General features: G+C 34.7%; 1 protein-coding gene across 1 annotated transcript; it reads right to left on the reverse strand.

Annotated features, from left to right (window-relative positions):
• Positions 1-4853: 4853 nt before the first annotated feature.
• Positions 4854-9505, reverse strand: LOC130441769 (D-erythrulose reductase-like). The gene is made up of 5 exons (XM_056775555.1): positions 9475-9505; positions 7644-7712; positions 7414-7591; positions 6816-7133; positions 4854-4965 (listed from the first exon to the last, which is right to left on the reverse strand). Exons 1-5 carry the CDS (start codon positions 9503-9505, stop codon positions 4854-4856), a joined length of 708 nt encoding a protein of 235 aa, XP_056631533.1.
• Between the last annotated feature and the right edge of the window lie 346 nt (positions 9506-9851).

The following is a 9851-nucleotide window of genomic DNA, read 5'->3' on the forward strand; positions in this document are numbered from 1 at the left end:
AAATTCAAATTCTTATGTGTTTATTCGAAAATTGGTGATCAGAGTGAATTAGAGGACAACCAATGTGTTTATTATTAATTATTATGTAGTAGTAAGAGAATCTAATCCTCAAGAGTCCACCCAAACACAGTAATTTACATTCGAGTAGTTTACGCGGTGCTGCTGTGTGGTGATGCCTGTGAATATCGATCTTGAACTTCTGTAGGCTGTATTGTTCGATAAAGACGTGCCTTGGTAGCTGATTCCACAGGCTTGCACTTCTTCAAAGAAAACAGTTTCGATCAATAGACGATCTGAGCGTCTGCAGGTAAGCTCGGCGCTCATGAGCCTATTAAGTAGGTCTTGTAAATACTGCTCTAGGTGGCATTATGTTGCACAGCTCGGAGAAGCATTATTTGCAGTAGTAGTATCGGTAAAACAGAGTCAGAGCAGTATGCTAAGTCTCCGATCGACTCTGAATCCTCTATAAGTCGAATTGCTTTCTTCTGTATTGAGACGAGCATCTTCAGGGTATGTTTGGAAGCCGAGCAGTGATTCGTGAATTGCTTCGAACCTTGTCGATATTTGTGGAAAGGAATACAGACGAACTGGAAGCTGTAATCACTCGAAATCGAACGAAAAATTGAACAATTCATTACGTCGTATCATCAAATCTTTTCCTTTACATTTACCCCTATTTATTATGGCTTCGGTGATAGTTTATAAAATTGCGTATTCCATTCTACAATTTCTACAAGTTGAGAATGAGCATTAAAGGTGAACCGACTTTCAAACCTAGAATATCTATATTGCAGCTTTCCAAAAAGTTCAGAAACTATATTTTTCCTCATCTATAACTGTTCTAATCGATTTGAACTTGCAAACTTCACAGCATGGGGACTTAAGCTTAAGATGATATACTGGGTATACCAAACAGTCATCAAACCCATGATTACATAATGCATCGCTAATTAGAGCCAAAAAATCTGACACAATACTACGAATTCTAGAATTGACCGCCAATTATTGGTAGATATAGACCTTCCGCAAGCTCGAAATGAATGTCTCTGGTATTCATGTGGTTTCGATTCGAGCTTAATGGTTTATCTTGTTAGCATCAAAATTTCTCGATGGACGGTATCAAAGGATAACGGACATAAATAGAACTAACATTTGTATTTTGTAATAAATAGAGTATTAGCAAACAAAAGTTTTTTAGTCTTTCGAAAGTGATACAATTAGTCCAACGCGTCCCCAACATCGCTATGGCAGCTATATAGAACGATTTTTCTTGTAAATAGTCCTCTGTTTGAGTGATGACTCCCTCATACTTACATATTTTTTCTTTTTCAAACATTTCAGAGATCTAACTGCAGTAATATATGTAACCGATTTACATCTCCAATCAATCCAATAGTACAGTAATAGTAATTGACTAATTGGCTTTTCATTTTACAAATAGTACCAATGATATATTTCAAAGTATAGAAGCTATAATCTTGCTAGCCAAATGTAGGGTTCTTGCTAGCCTCGGAGGGTTTTCGTGGATCAAGCCCACTCAGATAACAACCATCTCGATTTACTTATATAAAGATGATTCCAGGTTTGATCCATGGTCACATATCGACACAAAACATGCTTCTAACATTGCCTACATAACTTCAGTGAGCGCTCTAAATCATTAATTCCATTATTAGGACGCACTACATCCATTTAAAAAGGAACTTTTTTTATGCTTTTTAGACACACTTTCATATGATATCTTGATGATATATACTATCTCTCTCAATTTGTGTTTTATAGTGGAGATAATATCCTCTTTTTGACGTCCTCATCATTGAGTTTGTAGGACCAATTTTAAACTCTATGTACTCGTCAATTATAATTGATTTTCCCGAAGAAACGTCACCATAGCACTTTTCATAGTCTTTGTTTCAAAGGTAGCAAATTCCCGAATGAAACGCTATTCCTTTCCAAAAGTTCTAGCAAAGAAAAGATTGTAGGGAAAAGCTCAAAATTTTACATCTGTAGTTTTAAAGATGGTACTTCAATGTGAAAAAATATGAAAATATGTAAACCTCTACCCGACCGGGTTCTTATGGATACTTCATGACAAATATCTTACTCATTGCGTCCGAATTGATGTGAATTATCTCTTACATCTGGTATTCTATATATTGGAAATGCTCCATTTTTTGAGTTTTTATCTGAATAATTAACTGAAATTTTTCTTGGGCGTATTATACTGTCGCTCTTCAACATCTTACCTAATAAATTGAAAAGAATAAATTCAAAACTAAATGCGAAACAATACTAATAGAAAATTGATTCTAATATTATTTAAAAATCTCTAGATGGAGTATTTGAATATCTTACCCATTAATTTATAAAGTAAAATACTTTTCTTATATTTGCCGATTGTTTGCGATTTTCTTTTAGAAGATATAGAAATTGTCATTGACTCGATTAGTTTCGAAGTAAATGCAGAATTAAACTGATATCCGCATTAAGAAAAATCGTTTTTTCCAACATTTAATTACGTAAAAATTGTGATAGAAACATTGCGTGACGTGTCTACAAAGTTGTGTTTATTCCCAATCAAACACATCTATCTAAAGGCATGTGTGCCGGCTTTAGTTGACAGTGAAAATCGTTTGCTATTGAACTTTCTTTCATTTTCTAGTTTCGTCGTAACAGGGATGGCTTCTAATTAAATTCAGATTTTCGGTGGATCGAGAATTAAGAATTAAAGCAACACTCAAAGGAATCGTTAATTCGCAGCGTCGAGCGGCCTAGATGCAGAACCGAGTCGCTGGATTGGAGGAAAATTTGTCAAAGGCACAATTCGAAGTTTCAAAGGGATCTGCGAGAGAATATGGCTCAGAAAAAGGACCAGGAAGAGCGAATTGCTACGTTGGAAAAGAGATATTTGAACGCTCAGAGGTTGCACGATCTCAACGAGAAATTGGAGCGGGAGGTGCAACATAAGGAAGCTCAAATTAAAGTCTGTAACTGAATGTTTTTGCAAATTTGAGACTTAAGAAAGTTTGCTCAGTATTCGAAGTTGTCGGAGATTGAGGAGCAGTTGAAGCAGCGTAACTACCTTCTTTACCAAATTCTTCTGACTGTTTTTAAAATACATCGAGGAAAAATGCTTCCTGTCCCCTCCAACTTCCGTCCATCTACTTAAAGCTTCTTTAGATACATCGGAAATTAAATATTTTCTACAGAGTAACTCAATCCCTCGTATTGATGTGAAAAATAATTTACATATGATCAAATATTAAAGTTGATTTGAAAATTTCTACGCTACTAATTAATAAACACAAACTTGAAGAAAATAATTAAAATCGAAAAGTGACAGGAATCATCCAGAGTCGGTCATATAGTGTAAAAAATGTCTACATTCAGCAGTGGTGCCAACCCGTCCACAATGCAATGCAGTTTTTGTTTGTCCAACTTTTACACTGCAAAATATGGAAACATATTTCAAAACAGACAAAAAAATGTAATTTTAGAATATCATTTGATAAAATAAGAATAGACACGACCTAATAATCCCCCAACTTACACACAGTTTTTTCAGAATTATTTGTTTGTGAATACATTCAACTTTTTTCATCTTCATCTTCATCTCAAACTAGATAAATTCAATTTCATATCAATATATAATTTAATTTAAACAATTTTTAAGTACTTCAATTATATTAGAAATATGCAATTTACATTTGTGGTTTGCTATAACAATTATTAACATCATTAACCGTTTTATTTTCTTAATCATCCTTTTAGATTATTTATCATTTCAACTACTTCGTCCAATAAATGCTGGACAATAGTATTTCAAATCCCTTACAATATCTAATACAGTCCCTAAAACTACCCTGCTTTTATATTATACCTATTCTAATTTAAAGTAAACACCTCACACTTAATTGTTGTCCTTTAATCATGTCAGTATAAGCTAAAAATATTTATAATTGAACCAATATATTCCCGTATTTGTCACAGACATGTATAATTAATAATTACTTTGTAGTAAATTAACGTTATTTGACATTGATATATATTGTGTTGATTTTTCGAGAAAATTATCATTTGTGGCGATTTAACCAAATTTCAAAGGACTAATCAACAATAATAATAGCTTAGATTAGTTTAAATTATTCCAATGAATATTGATACGAGTCTTCTTCTTCTTCTTTGGGTGCCCTCTTCTAACGAAGGTTATCGATAACCCCAGCAAAATAGTTTCTGTCTCTGGCCCTTCTTATCAGCGTCTGAGAGTGTAAATCGGTCCACTCGCGAATATTCTTCAGCTATGAAGCCTGTCGTCTGCTAGGACCACATTTTTCCTCGATTTTTCCTTCGATCAGATGTTGCAAAAGTCTGTGTTTGTCATTTCTATATGTGTGTCTCAGATACGAGGTTTTTCGAGTTTTTATTAATTCTATAAGTTCTCTGTCGGTGTCTATTCTTTGCATTACTTCTTCGTTACTGATATGAGCGGTTCGGGGAATTTTCAGCATACTCCGAAAGATCCACATTTCGAAACTCTCTAAGCGCCTTAGTGAGTTCACCTTAGAGGTCCAAGCCTCCGTTCCATATAGCAAGGTGCTGTATACATAGCATTTCACCATCCGGTACCGGATTTTAAGGTATCAGTTATGCTGACTGGAATTATGTTGGTTGTTAAATCAAAACTAAATCCTAGAACTGATTGAGGTTGTACTTCGGCTGAGCTAAATCTCCGCTCATTATTGATCAAGATATATTACGTCGTGCATTACATTTTGTCTTACTGGATGTCTAGAGATCTTAATAAAATAAAAATGTGGTATCCGAAAGTTTATTGCATATAAAAAAATTTGAAATTATACAGCTGTATATCCAGCGTCAATAGGTAGGCAAACTCCTGTAATCAAACTTGCTTTGTCACTGAGTAGAAATAAAATTGGATATGTTACTTCGTAGACTTCTCCAAACCTGTAAATGTACGATTTGAAGTTTCGAGAATTCCAAAACAAATCAAAACTATGGCAATATTTTTAGTGTTTTCTAGATGGTAATGCCACCGTTAAAAATTAATCTAAAGATCTTAATTCCTTCCAGATTCCTGAATATATTTTAAACATACTATGGCATGTACAAATCAAATTCACAACTATTGTTAATTGTAGAACAAAAATTTAAAATGAAACTGAGTTGGACGCGTTGCCATATGAGTTAATGACATATGAAGTATCAAAGTTTTATATTGAGCAGCGAGAGATAAGAAAACGCCACAAAGAGATGACATTGTCTTTTTATGTGAACATAATTTTAAAAATTAGGCAGGGTGGAGCAGGTGCATGTAAATCACCTGAAATCCTCCACTGGATCTATACCTCTATGACCAAACCATTTGTCGTGAACGGCTTGTAAGGAAAAAACAAAAACAAGAGTGAAAATGGACAGAATTCAAGGTTTGGCATGTCTTAGTATTTTGGGTCCATTGTTACGGCTCCCACTAGGGCCTATGGGGCTTTCCACCTTTGGATCTAACGATACAATTTGAAGCCATGAGGACTGCATACAATCTGAATATCCTCAAAACTGCAGGCTGGATCCACTGGCCATGTAAAACTTTGGAAGCAGGCCGCGGGTGGTGAGTGATGTGCGGTGATCAAATTACGTCTACGAAAATTGATAATAAGGTTTGGAGGCTCAACTTATTGGTTCAGGTAAATTGGTAACAGGTTCAGGATAAATGACTTGGCTGAGGTAGGCTTCTGCGGAGGGTACCCTAGGCGATTTCTATCGTTTAGGGAATTAGCTATCGTCTTCTAATTCGAGGTTTTCGCTGTCATGGAATGTGGATGTGCGATATTCACACTAATCTCACTCTGCTCAGACAGCAACAGAGCTGACATACAAGCCATAACAATTGTAACGGTATACTTTAGACTTGTGCTGCAGTGTAAAAAACTACAGAAAAAATTGGTGATTCATAGATACAATACCCAGCAAGTTTGGGTGCCTGCTAAATTGGGATCGGCAACGTGCCAAGAACCCATTCTTGGTGTAGCCAAAAGTGTTATTACGTCTCTTAATGATCTGGTTGCAATGCACGAGGAGATAGATAGATACACCCGGCATAAGACAAGCTAAGACACGCATAGATGGACCTTCTGCCAGTCTTACCAAACAACTGCGACAACAGTCGCGAAAATTGACTAGTTACTGGACTGCAAACTGCAAAGATCATCAAACCAAAGTGCTTGATGGTTTTTGCAAAAGACATGACCTTTGGTAATTTCAAATGGGGCACGACGGGCTTATGTGCTTAACGGTTCTTGTCCGTTCACTATCCTACTGTGAACTATGAAGTCAGGATGGAAATTATCTAGAAGATGCATTGGTCCTGCAGTTGATCGATTCCATTTTTGGTGTGAGATCGATATTTGAGGAGTTCCAACTTAGAGGATGGGGAGGAGGTAAGACCTTCCTCCACGTGGAAGCTGGATTAATTATCACTCAGAACAAATAAAAAGGATACGAACCTCATTTCTCTAATATACGAAGGCTGCTCAGTGAAAAATTGGAAAATATATTGAGGTTAACAATTTTCTCTATGTATGTTCTAACCTTTCTAATGCGTCTCGAAAGTCCCGAAAGAAAGTAATGAGACGGGGCAGGAGCAAAGGGATCAGCCCTCGAAAAATCAAAGTTTGCTATGTAATTACATCGAACTAAGAGCCTAATTAGAAACAACCAATAAAAAAATATTACATGATGAATTGTATGTGAAAAATGTGATAACTAGATGCAAATAGTTGGTACAAAACTAAAATTACCTTCGCAATGGCATTTTCGCCAGCATTGGTTCGGCTATTTTAGGATCTGACCAATTCCTCTTACCCATTTCAGTCATAATGACAGTTGGATTAACGGCATTAACACGAATATTATTCGGTCCATACTCCAGAGCTGCCTGTCTTGTAAACCCATCAATTGCTGCTTTGGTTGTGCAGTATAAATTATGATCCGATAATCCTACCAGTGAAGCTTGAGATGAAATGTTCACTATCGAACCTTGAATTTTTTCCTCTACCATCCCCCTTACAACAATCCTTGTAACATTAACTACGGCCTTCACATTAATCGATAGCATTCTACATAAATAATAATTAAAAATATAATGTCTAGTTCAAACAAATATCTATTCTGGAAGATTAAATCCTGTATTACAATACTTATCGAATTTCTTGTATTTTTTAAGAAATATTTGCAGAGAATATTAGACTATATAAAATAACTTACAACCCTTGATTTTTTAGGGGAATCTAGTTAATAAAGTTTAATAAGAGTGTAGACTATCTGAGAGTAGCAGAAAGAAGTTTTGTAGCTGAAGAATAATTTACAAAATTGTAATCCAAAAATATGTTTTCTTACTTATCAACATCGTCTTCTTTAATTTTAACTAGTGTTCCAAGTATTGCAATACCCGCATTATTTACCAACAGATGAAAGGGTGCTTTAGCACAAATCGCTTTTTCGGTCTCGTCCCAATTTTGCAAATCTACCTTGATAGGTTTTATGTTAGGTAATTCTTTTGAAAAATTATCTGAAACTGAAAATTTTATTCGCACTCTATACGATCTCATCTATTTGTTTCATTTTACTCGTTTTATCGAGTCCAAATACTTCTGCTCCGCATTCCGCAAGTGTTGCGGCAACATGTTTCCCTATACCTATAAGGAGGACAAATTATTCATATTAAAGATAGAGAGGTAGTAATTGGAATATGGAGGCTAGAGAGAAAAACAAAATGTGTGTGTGAAAAGTGTCCGTTGAACTGGGTTAATTAAATATGGCGTCACATTGGCATCAAGGTAGATTTTAAAAAAAGCGTCAAATATTATTAGTGAGAAAATTCGACATAAAATCACTCTAGGTGCACGTTTTTAACACGGCGTATTTCAATTAATCTACGATTGCTACTTTCATACCATACTCTTTGTTTATACCAGCGTCATACTGGGAGGTTTTTGAACGGTTATTTATTATATACAGCTGGAAACTTGTCTCCCATAAAAGATCCTCCACCGTCCATGAAGTAGAATTATGGAGAGAGAGAGAGAGGTTTACCACTATCTATCTATCTCTATTCGCTATTAAAATCAAAACTTTTTATTTTCGTCCTTTGTTATTCCCACCACTCGAAACTTCGATGTCGTAGCGGTCCAAAAGTATATTGAAGAGACAGTTATAGACTAGTACACCGATCTTCATTCTTTCTCTATCATCAGTTCGGGCCCAATTGAACAAGCTCTCATACTCCGCCCTCTCTATATCTACTATAACTCTATGACATTATTACACCATTTTAAAGTTTCCACGTTTATTTTTAATGGCCTCTTTCTGTCAAATCAATAACTGTTGTCTGTCAAGTATTTATCAAAATAGAGCTGTAGATAATTTTCTACTACTTAATTAGATTTGTTCGCAAGTTTGATTTTGAATCAGTTTAGCACCCATTCAAAATATTCGTTGGTAATTAGCTCACTAATGAAGTTTTAGTAACAGTTCCGTGTTCGCGGTTTATATTAATTGCACAAATTATTTATTACGAATCAGTTATAGCAGAGCTCTGGTTTCTCTCTTCCTTTAATGTAACTCTATGATATTATTACACCATTTTGAAGTTTCCGCGCTTATTTTTAATGGCCTCTTTTGGAGAATTATACAGTTAGTTTATAAGAAAAATATATATCAAATTAACAACTGTCGTCTGTCAAGTGTTTATTAAAATGGAGCTATTGATAATTTCCTACTTATTAGATTTGTTCGCAAGTTTGATTTTGAATCAGTTTAGCACCCAATCAAAATATTCGTCGGTAATTAGCTCACTAATGAAGTTTTAGTAACAGTTCCGTGTTCGCGGTTCATATTAATTGCGTGAATTATTGATTACGAATCAGTTATAGCAGAACTCTGGTTTCTCTCTTCCTTTAATGTAACTCTATGATATTATTACACCATTTTGAAGTTTCCGCGCTTATTTTAAATGGCCTCTTTTGGAGAATTATACAGTTAGTTTATAAGAAAAATATATATCAAATTAACAACTGTCGTCTGTCAAGTATTTATTGAAATGGAGCTGTGGATAATTTTCTACTGATTAGATTTGTTCGCGAGTTTATTTTGAATCAGTTTATGGACCAATCAAAATGGTGGTTTGCAATTAGCTCACTTATGAAGTTTAGTAACAGTTCCGTGTTCGCGGTTCACATTGATTACGAACCGATTCGAAATCGATTTTGACTTTAACTCACTTACAAAGCTTAATTATAAGAAAATTGATAAAACAATGTTGTAGTTTAAAGAAAGGCCAAAAATTTTGATTTTTAATGCACGTCCTTTCAAAAGGTTTGTTTGGTTTATGTATTAAAAATGGAGCAATAGTTTTAAAAGAAGGGTTACATTTCAAAGTTATACTGGTTTTTCACTTACCTTGATTCACCCCCGTAACCAAAGCACGCATTCCACTGAAGCAAATTTTCATTATTACTAGCAAAATTTTATTTTCCTAACATAGCATTCTGTCAAAAATTGACAACCTAATTATATAATGACTTGAAGGCACAAGTAAAGTAAGGTTATGAACTGATTACGTCAAAAACGGTTTCATATGATTATTCAATTGAACAGTCTAACGATTTGTCAAAATCAACTGATGTCGATTAAAAAATACCCACGGAGTAAATAAATGCTTTTGCCGTAAGTTTTCGTGTGGTTTATGATCTTGTTTTATCTATTTTAGACCTTATTATTTATTGCTAAATTGATACTTAAGGAGTTTTTACGAAAAAAGTGCGAAATTTCCGGTA

Source organism: Diorhabda sublineata, chromosome 3, assembly GCF_026230105.1.
Source record: "Diorhabda sublineata isolate icDioSubl1.1 chromosome 3, icDioSubl1.1, whole genome shotgun sequence".
Lineage (NCBI taxonomy): Eukaryota > Metazoa > Arthropoda > Insecta > Coleoptera > Chrysomelidae > Diorhabda > Diorhabda sublineata.

What these genes read in the sequence shown, in the direction of transcription:
- LOC130441769 (XM_056775555.1), bottom strand. Translation starts at nt 9,505, where the DNA reads ATGCGTGCTTTGGTTACGGGGGTGAATCAAG. An exon ending in GGTTACGGGGGTGAATCAAG is followed by an intron (nt 7,713 to 9,474) that starts GTAAGTGAAAAA and finishes TCCTCCTTATAG; the next exon opens with GTATAGGGAAACATGTTGCC. An exon ending in AAAGAAGACGATGTTGATAA is followed by an intron (nt 7,134 to 7,413) that starts GTAAGAAAACAT and finishes TTATTTATGTAG; the next exon opens with AATGCTATCGATTAATGTGA.